Source organism: Culex quinquefasciatus, chromosome 2, assembly GCF_015732765.1.
Source record: "Culex quinquefasciatus strain JHB chromosome 2, VPISU_Cqui_1.0_pri_paternal, whole genome shotgun sequence".
Classification (NCBI taxonomy): domain Eukaryota; kingdom Metazoa; phylum Arthropoda; class Insecta; order Diptera; family Culicidae; genus Culex; species Culex quinquefasciatus.
In genome coordinates, this window is record NC_051862.1 from 190,139,791 (window position 1) to 190,155,353 (window position 15,563).

The 15,563-nt window shown below is 42.3% G+C and overlaps 3 protein-coding genes across 3 annotated transcripts in view; 2 read left to right on the forward strand and 1 right to left on the reverse strand.

Moving 5' to 3' along the window:
• Nucleotides 1-2,154: 2,154 nt before the first annotated feature.
• Nucleotides 2,155-4,929, reverse strand: LOC119766446 (uncharacterized protein K02A2.6-like). Its single transcript, XM_038251001.1, has 2 exons — nucleotides 4,661-4,929; nucleotides 2,155-3,640 (listed from the first exon to the last, which is right to left on the reverse strand). The coding sequence occupies exons 1-2, from the start codon at nucleotides 4,927-4,929 to the stop codon at nucleotides 2,155-2,157; spliced, it is 1,755 nt and encodes a 584-aa protein (XP_038106929.1).
• A 3,753-nt stretch (nucleotides 4,930-8,682) lies between these two features.
• LOC119767835 (pinin-like) lies at nucleotides 8,683-10,371 on the forward strand. Its single transcript, XM_038257466.1, has one exon. The coding sequence runs from the start codon at nucleotides 8,837-8,839 to the stop codon at nucleotides 10,274-10,276; it is 1,440 nt and encodes a 479-aa protein (XP_038113394.1). The 5' UTR covers nucleotides 8,683-8,836; the 3' UTR covers nucleotides 10,277-10,371.
• A 3,410-nt stretch (nucleotides 10,372-13,781) lies between these two features.
• Nucleotides 13,782-15,563, forward strand: part of LOC119767737 (zinc finger and BTB domain-containing protein 17-like) — a 1,969-nt gene continuing 187 nt past the window's right edge. The window contains exons 1-2 of the mRNA XM_038257097.1: nucleotides 13,782-14,044; nucleotides 14,109-15,563. The exon at nucleotides 14,109-15,563 is cut by the window's right edge and continues 187 nt beyond it. Coding sequence (XP_038113025.1) covers nucleotides 13,907-14,044; nucleotides 14,109-15,563 — 1,593 coding nt within the window. The 5' untranslated portion in view covers nucleotides 13,782-13,906. The remainder of the gene's footprint in view (nucleotides 14,045-14,108) is intronic.

The following is a 15,563-nucleotide window of genomic DNA, read 5'->3' on the forward strand; positions in this document are numbered from 1 at the left end:
TTTATTTTATAAAAATCAAGTATCAATAGTAAGAGAATGATGAGCGTATTTTGAAGAATAAAAATGAGAAGTTAGATGTATTAGATGTAAAAATTAGACAATAGTTAATAAATAGAGATACAAAACAAGCTTAGATAATAGTAATGATAATTTATAGGACAGATAAAGAATTATTCAAATAAATAAATTCGCAATAAAATCAAAAAAGATCAGGCGAATGATAAATAGACTTGATATTACTAGTACATTAAGGAAAAGTATATTTTTAAGGAAAAAAAAAGTTTGTTACAGCACTATCAATTGATAGAAAAGAGTGGAAAAGCTTTGAGAGATAAGAGAATCAAAAGTTAGTAAAATTAAAATCAAATGTTGGATATTAAATAGAAGAATCAGTGAAGAATTGGGAATCAGAAGAGCAAAATAAAAAATAGGAGATAGTTGATAGCTGAGAATGAAGAGAAGAGAAACCCCGTTGTGCTATGTTTCAGGTACATCCACAGCAGTTGACTCAACATACTGCGAATCAAAACAATACCGTCTACAATCACAAATTACTTCCCTTTCCCACATTGTCGCGCCCCTTTCTTTTAGCCGTCTCGACTTTGACCCGCGGTGGTCAAAGGTTTACGATCCGTTTCCACAGGCCACCAGCTAGGTCATCATGAAAACCAAGCCAACGTGGAGGTAAGAAAATAGGACACTCGCAAGGAACCAGAGCTATACTGTTCTGATCAAGACAATTCGGATGATCTAACAGAACTACGGATGTAGTTAGTTGCGCTCCTTCCAGGATGTTCCTTACGTGGACGTCAACCGAAGAGCACGCAACAAGGTCAGTGCCATTGCATGCTTTTAGGTATCAATCCTTGGCCTGCATTTTGTAAAGATGAGAAGAAACAAAATTAAAAGTGAGAGATTGATAAAGAATAAAACGAATAAATTACTTTTACATGAGAGATATTTAATGAAGTTTTATTTTAATGGAATTTTATCTACACTCAATCGAGAGGGTGCTGTGTCCTATCCCTCGCATGCTCCAGGCTGCAAAATTATTTGTACGTTAAAATTCTCAGCGGTTTCATTCCCTTGCACTCAACCCCCGGTGGTAAGTCACTTTATCGTGGGACATTTTTACGATCAGGGGCAGTTTAGTTGTTTTGCAAAAAAATGTAAGATTTGTCGAAAACAAAAATTTCAGCAAAAAAAAACTTAGGTTTGCGGATTTCAGCTGATTGCTCTTGAATTTCCATTGAAGTTTTGAAGTTTTCTGAAAAAAAAATTGCTCCCTGTTTTTTCGGGTCTCCTACAAAAGGCCGAATTTCGAAAGGCCTTCCGGGCACGGTTAGTTAATATTATTTTTAATAAACCATAGTTATATGTAATAAAAATTGAATTTGAAAAAAGAAGGCATACCTAAACTCTAATTAGAGAAATAAGACATCGAAAAAAATCATGGTTCATTTATCCGAAGTGATATTTTGCCAAGGCCTTAAAAGATCGAGTCTGGACTGTATTTGGTTACGAATGATCAAATTGCAGTTATCGTCACCAGTATCAGTTGAAGTACTTTTGAAATACTTTAATTCATTATATTCTACTCACTTGTATTCACGGTAACAACATGATCGGTAAAGATAAACACCATGTACTCATCTTGTACTTTTTTAGCTTAAAATTACAAAAAAGAGCACAGTTTGTTAGTTTACTGTATCTCTAAACATTATAATCAATGAAGATCGTGAAAATATAAACAAAAATTTCAAATTCCATAATCATTCTACCTTTTCAGACATTCGGTCTTTTGAGAAGTTCTGCCTGCTGAGCAAAATATCAAATTCGGCCTTTTGAATTGCCGTCTTCCGAGATTCTGCCTTTCGAGTTTCGGCCTTTTGAGGCTGTGGTAGCTAGCGCGCGGTCACACGGAGACTGAAGTGTTCGGTACAGCACACAGCAAGCAAGCTCAGACGCTCGCTCTCTCACATGAGGATCATGATGCTGCCACCGCACACACATGCAACTGTGGGTCGTTCCTATCACATCCCCTCTTTTGTAAAGTTTAAGTTTTTCTTTCTTTTCTTTATTTAAATTAATGAACAACTAATACGGTTCTAGTCTATTTATTATAACATAGTTACATCATGGGGTTCCCAAAACTCAACGGTATCTCTGCGGGATTTGGCGAGTTCGGCTCGATCGCCTAGATAATCCTTCTTCCGGAAGTGGTTCATTTTGATCTGGATCTGCTCGATCGTCGATTATTTCAGCATCAGCTCGCTGCAAAACCTCACCATCCTCCACAATCAACTCCGGCTCGCTGCCAGTGTTCGATGGAGCATCGACGACCTTTTTCAAGTGCGATGTGTTCCTGTCGTAGGTACGACCAGAATCAACTGATTCGATCGTGACATTTGATCCGTTTCTGCCAATCACCATAAACTTCTCCTTCAAGAAGTTAGTTGATAGCTTATTTGCTGGGAGAAGATTTTTCATTAAAACGTTATCGCCGATCTCGATGTTGCTAGGCTTAGCCATACGCTTAGCGTCTTCCCTCTCTTTTCCCATGATCTTTTTCTCGTGATCTTTGTCGCGGAACTCTGTACTCGGTGGTGTGGTCGCCAGATCATCAACATGAGGCATTTTTGAGCGCAAACGCCGGTTCTGAAGCAGCTCATTTGGGCTTTTTCCTGTCACGGAGTGAGGTGTGTTGTTGTACATTTCCAGATATCGATCGAGCTCATTCTTCCACTCTCCGTACAACGCATTGGCGATCTTCATTCTCTTCAATAGCGATCGATTTTGTCTTTCGACTTCGCCGTTGGCCTGTGGCCAGTAAGGAGTGGTGTGGTTAAGGTGAATCCCGTTCAGTTGACAATACTCATGGAGCTCCGTCGAAACGAATTGTTTCGCATTATCCAATGTGATAGTTCTGGGCGGACCCCATACGCGAAACATTCGTTTGAGCTGGTTGATCGTTTCCCTTGCCGTAATTTTGTTCATAACCGCCAGTTCTGTATATCTGCTATAGTAGTCGATAACCACGAGCACGTACTCTCCACCAGGCATAGGCCCCAGGAAGTCCAAAGCTACATCGACCCAAGCCTTCTCAGGTAACGAGCGGCGCGACATCGGCTCAGGTGCATCGGGAACTTGAACTAATCTACAACCTTCACATGACTTACACGTTTGAACCGCATCCGTATCAATTCCCGGCCACCAACAACGATCGCGAAGTCGCGTTTTCATCTTGCTCTCCCCGGGATGGCCCTCGTGAGCAAGTTGACACATCCGATGTCGTAGGCCTGCTGGAATCACCAATTTATTTCCTCGCATGATGAGATTGTTAGCAACAGTGTATTCGGTGCGAAACAAAGCGTACTGCTTCATTTCTGCGTTGTCCCATTTTCCAGATTGTACACACTCCTTGAGTTTCCTCATCTCGTTATCAGACATCGTGGCTTGAATCACCTCTTCAATATCAATGGCCGCGCTTTCCTGAATGGTCCTGATAAATATCTCCGTTTCGACGTCGAAAGTGCAGCAATCGTCACAGTCTGCGAACGTCGACAGCGATACTGCAACAATACGCCTAATGTAAACTTCCGTTTCATCCGTCCACTGGTCGGCGACATGTGATCCCAATCTGGAGAGGCAGTCGGCTAAGTTCGCTGATCCTCTGCGGTACACAACCCTGAACTTGAATGCTTGTATCCTTAGCAGCCATCGCTCTATCCTGGCAGTAGGCCGGGATGTAGCCGTAAAGAGTGTTTCAAGTGGTCGATGGTCTGTTTCAAGCTCAAAGTTGATTCCCAATAGATACATTTTGAACTTTTCCACGCCCCAAACAATGCCCAACGCCTCTTTTTCAATCGCTGGGTACGTTTTTTCGCAATCCGTCAAACTTTTAGATGCGTAACTGATGATACGAGGCGTACTACCCTTGAATTGAATGAGGACAGCTCCAAGTCCTTCTCCAGATGCATCCGTGACAAGTAAAGTTCTATCCTGAGGGTCGTAGAAACCAAGATGTTGTGCAGATCCAATAACTCTCTTCAGCCGATCGAATTCTCCTTGGTGCTCAACCTTCCACGCGAAGGGCGATTCTTGCTTCAGCAAGGCTCGTAGCAGAGCGTTCTGATTAGCCAGATTAGGTATGAACCTGGAAACATACGTAACAAGCCCCAAGAAGCTGCGTAGTTCCTCTTTCGTCTTTGGTGGTCTGAACTGGAGAATTGACTTGACTTTCTCGTCAGCTGGTGACACCCCGTTAGATGATAGCTTGTGCCCAAGAAATCGGATTTCATGTTGTTTGAACTTGCACTTATGGTCGTTGAGCAAGATTCCATAGCGCTTCAGGACCAATAAAACTCCCTTAACTGCAGCGTCGTGTTCTCCTTCAGTAGCGCCAAAGATAACGATATCGTCAATAAAGACGGCAACGTTAACGCAGTCAGCCAATATGCTTTCCATGAGATTTTGGAACAATTCCGGGGCCGCATTTACTCCAAAAAGCAACCGAGTATAACGAAACAGTCCCCAATTTGTGACGAAGGTTGTGATGTCCCGACAGTCATGGCTCAACTCAACTTGATGGAATGCTTGACGAATGTCAAGAGTAGTGAAAAGCTTGGCGTTCCGGAATTTGGGCAAAAAATCCTCGAACACCGGCAATGGGTGATTCAACCGCTGGATTGCCTGGTTAGCCCGTCGCATATCAATGCAAAGCCGAAGCTCGCCGTTCTCTTTGAGGATCGGAACTAACGGAGAAACCCACGAGGTCGGCCGGGTCACTCTCTCGATAATGTCCATCTCCAAGAGTTCGTCAATTTTTGATTTGACCTTGTCCAGTAGCGGAATAGGACATCTTCGCAATGGTTGAATGACCGGGGGAACGCTGCGGTCGATCGGAAGCGTAACCGTGATGCCTTTCATTTTAGGAAATGCATTGCTGTTTGTCTTGACCCTGTGCACAGAATGTTGGTGGGTGCTGGGCAACCCGATCTTCAAAACGCCCAATTTTTGAGCAGTCTCTTTGCCCATCAACGGTTGTTGACCCTTCTCGATAACGAAGAACGAAGTTTTAGTTTCCAGGGTGTGTCCGTTATCATCTATCTCAAGATTCGCATCAAATGCTGTTATTAGTTTCAACGGAACTCTTCCGTAAGCTAAAAATCGTTTGTGGGAGTCGGTCCTGTAAAAATAATTTGTTTGAAGACCTACTTTTAAAAACAATAAAACAATAAAAATGACCTCTCGTTGGATATGCGCACATCTCTGAGTTTCATCAGCTTCCATGTCGTATCGTCGATAAGATTATGTTTCGAGCCAGAGTCAATCAACATGACAACATCAACCCCTCCGACGCGACACTTAATCAGTTCATCATCGGCTTCCCCAACATTATAGCAAGGAAGATCTTCGGTTTCGCAATCGGAGGAGTATTCTTCGACACGAAATGCGTTACGGCTCGAATCGGAACGATACCGTTTTGCTGGAGCTCTTGCTGGAGCTTGTTGATTCCGGTTTTGGAAAACCGGTTTACGCTTCCGATCGTTTGGCACCTAATACAGATTTCGTCAGTCGCTTTTCAAGAATAATAAGATTTAAGTTACTTACATCGTTTGATGGAAAACGGGTTGTACAGACAGATCGGAAATGACCTACATGATTGCAGCGGAGGCACTTTCGGTCGGCAGCTGGACACGATTCTCCGTTTCGGTGCGATGGGTAGCCGCACTGCCGGCACCCGCGTTGTGAACCAGAGTTCTCTCCGTCTTTCCGGTTGCCGTCATACATACGGTTGACGACCGTTGGAGTCGGTGCTTTGTTTGTCACGTTGCTTGACATCTTCTCGGCCTGGTAACGAACCGACTGATGAGCGTTTATGGTTTTCATGGCATCGTCGAGGGTCAGTTTTTCCTTTTCCAGCAGCTTTTGTCTCAATTCCTCTGAAGAGTACTGGATGATTTTGTCCAGAATCGCAATGTGGCGACTTTCGGTGTCGGTTTTGCCAAAATAGCACTTCTCGGCTTTTTGCTGGACCCGAAGACAAAACTTTTCAATGGACTCGTCTTCCGCAGGATGCATCGACCAAAATAAGAACCGCTCAAAACTGTCGTGATGTTTCGGTGAAAATGTTGATCTAACTTCTCCTTGGCGTCTTCGTACGGCGTTACGGTCGGTCCAACCGGTTCTACGTTCGGCAAGCCGTAATATGCCGACTGCAGTTCTGCACCACCCATTGCCATGAGTTGCATCTTCTTGGTTAGACTGTCGATGACCCCAGCTGCGGCCATAATACTCTCGAACCATCGTATCCATGAAATCCACGCATTACGAACTTCAGACGGCGGAAGATGTATGTATTTGAAGTTGGGCAGGTTGTACGAGGCTGGACTGAAGACCGGTGACGGCACCGGAGGAACCTGTCCAGCTCCATCTAGCGGAGGACCCGTCATTTTGAAAATTTATTCACTGTTAAAAGAAATCAAAACAAAATCTCTAAAAGAGACCGTTCCACTCTAACACACATTTAAGCTATCTTTTTTCTTATTTATCAAATCACTAATTGCCTGAATTTAATCGGCATCATTAAATCGACGGCCAGAATTCAATCGGCACAAAACATTCCTCAGCCAGAATTCAATCGGCACCAAATAATTATCAGCCTGAATTTAATCGGCACCATTCATTCAACAGCCAGAATTTAATCGGCACCACGCGCACGCACACACAATCCAACCAGAAAATATCCAGCTGAACCGGGGAAAATTCAACCAATACATAGGTAGTTTAAGAACAGCAGTATGCAAGAGAGATTGAGAGCGCTTCTCATTTTCGGAACGTTGCTTGGGGAACTCGTTTTTTTTCACTGTTTCTTCACACTCTCATTCTCTGTGCCTGTGGCGGAGAATCTCACTCAATTTTCGCTTTTGCAAAATGGCGTCCCAGTGGCGTCACTTCAATTAATTTTAAACTACTTTCCCTTTTTTTCGGGTGAAATAACTCTTTTTTTTTCACAGTTTTCCTTGGTTTTTTTTTTTCATTATTAAACCTAACTAAATCGAACCCAGAGATCGGGAAAACCATTTAATATTGATTTGAACTATTTTTTCCTGTGCACCCCACTTTTACTCGACACTGCTGATTTTCATCTTAATAATTCCTTTTTTCTTATCATAACTTATTTTTTTCAACACAAACCGTACCAGAACAAATTTTCCGAAAAAAATAATCACTTTTGCACTGATTTACCGTCGCACGCGTTTTCGGGCTCGAAGCCTCGTCGCCATTTGTGTGGTAGCTAGCGCGCGGTCACACGGAGACTGAAGTGTTCGGTACAGCACACAGCAAGCAAGCTCAGACGCTCGCTCTCTCACATGAGGATCATGATGCTGCCACCGCACACACATGCAACTGTGGGTCGTTCCTATCACAGAGGCAATCCCAATTTAATCTCGATATTTTGGGCCGATTTTGAAAAGGGGTGACAAAAACCTTTAATAATAATTGTGCCAGCCCCATTAATCAATTTAGAACAACAGAAAACCCCAAAAAGTGTACAATTACATTCAATAACTCCGAAAAATTCTGATAAAGCTGAAAATCACGGCTCGCACCAGACCATGCTTTAAATCGTCGTTTTTTGATAAACTTAAAAGAATAACGTAGATTCTTTTTTAATTTTTTTATCTCTTTATGAAACCGACTGAAGTTTATTTTACAAGATTATTCACATTTATTGAAATTCAAGTTCGTTTCCAAGGATACTAGATGACACCAGAAAAAAAGCAGCATCTAAATTTTTTTTAACTTTCATTTTTCAAAGGGTTAAAATGGATGAAAATAAACTTTTTTATGCATGTTTCTATTGTGAAATTGCCTCAGGAACACGAATATGATAAAATTATCATCAGAAAATGGGATCTAAGGGGTCCCCCGAGCAAAAATTTACAACCAAAAAATTCACTAAAAGTAAAAGTGTCTATTTAATATGTTAAACAACCTTACCCAAAGCGTTCTCAGTCTCAGATGGTAGTCCCAGATGTCCCCTACAAGATGCAGGTCGAACCGAGTTGATATGTGGATGGAACACTTTTTTATTTAAGTTTGAAAATTATGCTATTTTTTCACTAAAATGTCATTAACTCCCTTTAGATTTAACCAATTGGGGTGCTCTATCCTGCATTTTGTTGCATTTTTAAGCTCTTTCAGATGCATTTTGAATTTTTAAATTAAATTGAATTTTGCCCAAGTTACAGCCTTTTTACGATTTTTGACGTTTTTGAACCTTCAAACTTTGTGTCCCGATTTGCCCCACTTCCCGTTGACCTAGAGTGCTCATATTTTGGCCAGATGCTAGTTTTATATGTACAAACAACCCCTGAAAATTTCAGGCAGATTGGTGAGGTCCAAACGACGTCCCATACAAAGGGGTATGCCCTGTTCGTGGACTCGCTCTTAAATTATTTTGTATTCGTCTTTTTCATAAAACTTAAAGACAAAATTAATACGCTTAGTTTGTAACAATTCGACAAATAAAAGTAAAAGTTATTTTTTGTTTGTAAATTGATTGATTCCCAGTGCTGCGTTACATTCCTCTGACGTTACGTTTCCCTTCAGGCGCTGCTCCTAAACGTAACGCACCTATTTCTGTTTTGCTTTCGTCAAGTTTTCTGACAGCAGCGCGCGCGTGTTGGTAAACATTGCTGAAAGAAGAAACGCGTTTCTCGCAGTAAAATTTCGCAAAACGTTCCGATTGGGACAACAAAATCCAAAAGTTGGTGTTTGTTCCGGCCAAAGGCTGCTGGACCCGCCAATTCGCAACAGTGCATGCAGGATGTTCCACATAATCAAAACTGGCCAGCAGAAGAACGAGGTTCACTACGTGGATTTTGGCTCGAAGAACGGCGGAGGAGGAACCATTTCGCCCCCGCCGCTGCTGATGCGACCAAATGGACCGTTTGGGGGCGCGGCCGCCGTCAGCAAGCGCCACTTTGTCAAGGTGAACGAGGAGATGTTTGTGCGGGAGGTTCGCAAGCGGCCGATTCTGTACAACACGACGCTGAAGGATTACAAGCGGTTCAGTACGCGGCACGAGGCTTGGGCCGAGGTGGCCGTTGCGATGCGGCTGTCGGAGCAGGAGTGCAAGAAGCGGTGGCGGAGTATGCGGGATGCGTTTATGAAGGTGGTTCGGAACAGGAATGAGGAGGAGCGGAAGAGTTGGATCCACTATCGGTTGTTGGAGTTTTTGCTGCCTTATATTGAGGGAGCTGTGGGGAGGAAGGGCGCGAAACGGTTGCGATCGACAGAATCGACTACGTCGCAAACGGTGGATTATATCGATGGGTACGTTGGGGAGGATGAGGACACCGAGTATGTGGAGCTGGATGAGGACATGGAGATTTACGAGGGAAGTGGCCGGGATCAAATTACGGTGTCGTACGTGACCGAGGACGGCAAGGAAGTGTTTCAAATGCTGCAAGACCCGGACACCATCCCGGAAGGCGCTGTGATAGGAATCGAGGAAAGCGAAGTGGAGGACGAAATCGACGAGGACGAGCACGAGCTGCTAAATCTGGACAGTACCTGCGTACAGCAACAGCTTGGTGACCAACTTGTGATGCCTCATCAACTGCAAGAACACGACGATAACTTCATCTACGAAGACCGGATAAACTCTGCCATGCTGGACATTCAATCCTCGTACGAACCCGTCCCCGGTGAATCCTTGGTCGAGCAAATGAAACGGGAAGCGCTCTCCGACGGGGAAGGTTCCGAAATTCAAGTCGAGGAAATTGACATGGATCTGCTGCTTTCTTCAAATCATCAACCAGACAACAGCATCTGTCCCCCAACGCCCCAGCATCAACCAGAACCAATAATCGAAACAATTCCACCTCCAAATTTCGACCTCAGTCAACTCGAGAACCCAGAACCAGTCCAACCTCAGCTTCCGCCCGCAGTCATCCCGCCGACCCCACCGGAAACGGTAACCTCAACCGGTCAGTCCACCCCACAACGAGTGGCGACACCTCAGCGAACGCAAACACCAGCCCCGGCGCCACCACCAGTGGCAGTGGCCGTAACGACACGAGAACCCCCCGACAGCAGCAGATCGTCGTCGTCCTCTGGCTGTGCCGGCGAATCCGACGAGCGGTTTTTGCTGTCCTGTGTGCCGATCCTGCAGCGGCTGCCCAACAAGAAGAACCAGCTGGCGCGGCTTAAAATTCAGCAGCTGCTGTTTGAGCTGGAGTACGACGAAAAGTACAGCAGCTAGGGAGCGGAGGATTTGGGACGGGCGTGTTGGCATTTATTGCGCAAAATTAGCTGTAAATAACTGTAGGAATTTAATAAAATTTTAAATGTTTTTTACAAGGTTTTTCCTAATAATTCATGAGTGACCACATGTTGGTTTTTTTGAATGTCCATTAAACCAAATTTGTATTTTTTTTTGATTTTTTAACTTTTAAGTTTTCATTAAATTTTCATAGGAGTTGCGTTAAGTCATTCTTGAACAGTGCATTTTTATTTACATTTTGAGTTTCGTTAAGTTTTTTGTCACTGTTTTATTCAGAGCTGCCAGTGTAACTAAATTCGTATGCATTAAAAAGTTATTTGCAGACATTCCTGCCACACTGAGAAACTGTACAACACCGATGGTTGGACAATTATTGTTGACGAATTAATAGGATACTCCCCTCTTCCATAAAGCGGAAAAAATCAAATGGGTAGCAGCGCCCAGTCAAATCAATCCGAATTCTGAAACGGAATCTAATGAGAATCGTACACAAATTCCGTTTCAAACGCAACAACCGGTTCGAACACGGAACCGGTTGTGAGTTAACTGGGCGGCAGCGCAAGCAAGTCAGAGAGGGTGAAGAAAAGTCCCAAAAATCGCTCCCTCTCCTTTGTTCTGCTGTTCGTAAAGCTGTTTCTTGATCTCTTTCCTTCCGATCTGCATACCAGCCTTATAAAAACGCGCAAGAAGCGATCAAGAAAGGGTCACGAAAAGATTTCTCAAGTGGTACGCAGCTGAAAAGGAACAGAAACGGAAAATGGCGTTTGACGTTTCTTCGCGTGGTGCTTGTTTACAATAGGTCTATTCCCGTACTGCAGAATTCTGCAATTCTGCACGAAATCGGCAGAAGAGCGTTCCCGTACTTTTCTGCAACATAAGTAACTTTTTTCCCAGGCAGAACTTCTGCAATGAGAGAGACAGAAGTTGCAGCAAAACCGTTCCCGTACTTTTCTGCAAGCTCTCTCTTCTCTTTCTTGTTGAAAAGTGACTGCAAGTTGGTGTGATGGATGTTGAGTACACGCTTACATAAAGTTTGCAATTTGGGTGAAATCAAGCATTTTATTATTAGTTGTAATATTTTTTTTGTTTTATTATTACTAAATTGAATTAGTCTTTTGAAGAGACGTTTGTATATTTTAATTTGATGGATTTTTTGGGAAGTTAGTTTTTTTTATGTCTGGTTTTATCGAGAAATTAAAAGTGAGAGTGTGTGCGTGCAACATGGAGTTAAACTTTTCAAAGTGCCATGGTAATCTTCACAGCAACTTCACAGAAAGTTTAACTCCATGTTGCACACACTCTCACTTTTAATTTCTCGATAGAGAACGATTTTTTTTGTGTTCATTAATGTAAATGATATAGCGATAATTTTTAGTATTCAAATGATAACTTTTTGAATATACTAAATATGTGTGTTTAAATAATAGGTAAATTTAATTGCCAAATAATTAATTGCACCTTTAACGGTGCTACCAATTTGTATTCTTATTTGAACCAAAAAATGTGATTTAATTTAGTCGAATTCTTAAATTTTAGGAAGTTTAAATTCTAAAATTCGGAAATTCTTAAATGCGCCATCTTGAATCACAAAAAGTACATTTTTTGGAGTCGTTAGAAAATCAGGTTTAGAGGATTTAGAGATTGAACATTTTGACGAGTTCTTCGCGTTCTTCGGAAAATAGAGTACGAATTGTTTCTATTTTTTTTTTTAATATTTGAGTTTTCATTTTTTTATGTACAGAATTTTAAAATTTTATTTATTTTTGTTTTTTTTAGTTTCTTTATTTTTTATTATTTTTTTTTTTAAACTGTGACTTTTGAATTTTTGGTGTTCTGAACTTTGAAATATTCAAACTTTTGACTCATTTATTTGGAATTTAAATATTTTTGAATTTTTAAGTTTAGGAACTTTTAAGTTAGAAACCTTTATTTTTTTATTTCGAATTTTGAAAATTAAGATTTTTTTGAAATTTTCAATGTTTAATTTTTAATTATTTGAATTTTCAAGCTTTTAATTTCTGATTTATTGTTTTTTTTTCTGAAATAAATATTTGCATTTTTAAATTTTTCTAATATTTGATTTATTTTTTAAAGTTCCTCAATTTGAAAAAGTTCTTTTATATTTTTAATCACGAATTTCTTAATTTTCAGATTTATAAATTTATGAGTTTCAAAATTGTAGAATTTGTGATTATTTTTTTTTATTTGTCAATTTCGCTGCGTCACCGTTGTTCTTCGATGTGAAATCCAATCATAATTTATTTATGTTATCTTTCAAACATTTTTCTATTAAAACATGTATTTATGGTCTATATAAATATACCTCCTATATTACACCTTTTTCTTTTTTTAATTATGTTTTTTAAATGTACTTGCCATTCTCAGTTCTTAAATTGTTTACCTAATGTAAAGTTTTGAGTTGTTTCTGATATAAAATGTCTACCTAAGCATTATAAATTTCTAGTTTAATAAATGATACATGCTTGATTTTTTAGATAAAATGTTGATTTGCATAAAAAATAAGTCCCCGTTCTAGAGGTAAACTTCTTTCAATTACAATTTTTGTCAATCCATTTTTTAATTGTTTTGAAATAATTTAAAAACTTCAATACCCAATTTGAGTAAATCCACTCAACTGTGTACAATATTGCAGAAAAGTACCGGAACGCGCTACCCAGGCAAAAGTTTTGCGGCTTCTCTCCTTGCAGAACTTCTGCAAAAGAGAGAGATGAAGAGAGCGAGTTGAAAAGTACGGGAACGTGCTGCAAAAAAGTGACTTATGCTGGCTGCAGAATTCTGCAGAAGCTGCAGAAATTCTGCAATTCTGCAAGTACGGGAATAGACCTAATATGTTTTGCTGAAAAAATACACTCACCCCCGGTTGAAGAACTGTCACTTTTTACACGAGACTCACACGTGCTATCAAACAACGTTTGGTAGTAAATGTGAGCTCTGTGTAAAGAGGGTGTCAAATTAAAAAGTGACCCTGTTCGTTTGACAACAATTGGTGTCCAACCATCGGGATTTCAGTGATTTGCTTATTCGGTATCAATATTTATGAAAATTCTGAATAGGCTTATAATGCCGGATCTCAAGACGGAGAAATTGAGTTAATTAAAATCCAAATCATTAAAAAAATTGAATAGAAATTTAGAAATAAAGGATAAATTGAGAAATTTTAAAAATTAAAACTAGAAGTTTAGAAATTTCAAAAAAGTTATAATTTTAGAATTTAAAGAATTCAAGAATTTATGAATTTAAGAATGTGAGAATTTAAGAATAATTTCGAATTAGAATTCTTCGAGTTTATGGATGTTTCCTTCGCCCCTCTTGCGATTGCGTACAGATTATTCAAGTATGTTCTACAAACAAATATAGCTGCAAAAAAAAACAAAATTTCCCGCAGACACACTTTTCTAGCCTTCAGTTCTGGCTGCACTTCTTCGTTAAGTCAACTGACAGAACCTTCACAGAATTCTTTCAACAAACGTAAATAAAAAAAAAAGTGTTTGGCTTCAGGTCGCATTTTGCGGACGATTCAACATTTGCATAATTTTCTACAAAATAAACCCATTTTCCCGACAAAATCCGTCTTTCTCCTGCCTCACCATGGCAGCGCCGAACCAGCTGAGCCTTCGCTGCCGGCTGTGCCTGCAGCAGTCGGACCAGCTGGAGGACATCTTCGGTCCCGCCGGCGACGGTGGCAGCTCCCTGCACATGCGAATCATGGCCTCGGTTTCGCTGGAGGTAAGAATAAATTTTATCTTTGGTTGACGAGTTGCTGGTAATGACGGTTACGGTTTCTCGACAGATTCACAGATCGGACAACCTGCCGAAGGGGGTGTGTTCGGGGTGTCGTTACCAGCTGGAGAAAACGTACATCTTCCGGAGTCGGTGCCGTAATAACGACACCAGGTTGCGGAGACACGTGAAGCTGGTGGCCGCGGGGAAGGTCAGTAGATTGCTGGAAGAGGCAGAGGAGGATGAGGACGATGAGTTTGAGGCGAGTTTGGAGTACATTAGAGGGGTGGATGAACGGGAAAAGGAGCGAGAGAAGGCTCGGTGGGACGAGAAGGTAGCGACGTTTGAGGAGGAGTTTCGGGCCGTGGCGGAACTTCAGCGGAATACTGTGTACAATGAAGTTAGGAATGAACTGTTGAGTAAGAGGGATGAGAACCGTGTGGAGGTTGGGACGATGACCGCCGATGAGGAGGCGGAGATTGAAGTTGAGATTCCGGAAGAGATGGAAGAGGATGCTCCGGTTGAAGAGGAACCCGAGCCTGAACCGCTCAACATTAAGATCATGGACTGTTACAGTGTTGCGGAACCGACCGTCAGCGATCCGAAGAAAAAACTTCGCGAGCAAATTCAGGCTCGGTTGGCAAAGCAGGACGAAGAACTGGTTCAATACCTGGAAGAGGAACGATTGGAGAACGAATCGATGGAAGTTCTGGACGAAGTGACGGCCGACCAATTTATCATCACGGAAGTGTCCGACTCGGAAACGTACGTCGTAGACACGGACAATCGTCTCCACGAAGAACAAGACATGTACGGTTCCGACGACGATTCGGACGAAGATCTCGAGGCGGTCACAAACGCTGTCAAGGCGGAACTTGCCGAGCGGCCGAACCTTACCGTGGACGAAAATTGCGTCATGAAGGTAGAGAAGACCCGGGATCTCACAAAGGTGGAAGTTCGCGCCACGGACGGATCGTTGATCTGTATGGAGTTCAGCCGGGAGCGGTCATCGCCCACTCCGACCCCGAACAGCACCTTCCACATGAAACTCGCCGGCCACGAGTACGTTTGCCCCAACTGCCCGCTGACGTTCAACAACGCCCGCGCGCTGGGAATTCACACCTGCCTGGCGAAGGACGCCAAGCAGTACCCGTGCGACGTGTGCGGAAAGGTGTTCCCCACCAACCAGACACTCAAGCGACACTACCGGATTCATACAGGCGAAAAGCCCTTCTCCTGCATGCTGTGCGACAAGTCGTTCACTCAGAAGGAAGTCCTCAAGCGGCACATGGTCACGCACTCGGGTACGCGGCCGCACGCCTGCGAACACTGCGAGCGCCGCTTCATCCAGAAGGACCAGCTGCGGCACCACATTAACCGCTGTCACAGCGAAAACCCCGTCATCACGCTGCACAAGTGTCACATCTGCCACAAGACGTTCAAGCACGCGTCCGGGCTGAGTCGGCACACGGCCACCCACCTGGGACGCACCTATCCGTGTGGGGTGTGCAAGAAGGAGTTCAAC

Coding starts and splice junctions, on each gene's coding strand:
- LOC119767835 (XM_038257466.1), top strand. CDS start 8,837: ATGTTCCACATAATCAAAACTGGCCAGCAGAAGAACGAGGTTCACTAC.
- LOC119766446 (XM_038251001.1), bottom strand. CDS start 4,929: ATGAAAGGCATCACGGTTACGCTTCCGATCGACCGCAGCGTTCCCCCG. Junction 3,641..4,660: donor TTGAATCACCCATTGCCGGT/GTTCGAGGATTT, acceptor CTGCCTCTCCAG/ATTGGGATCACATGTCGCCG.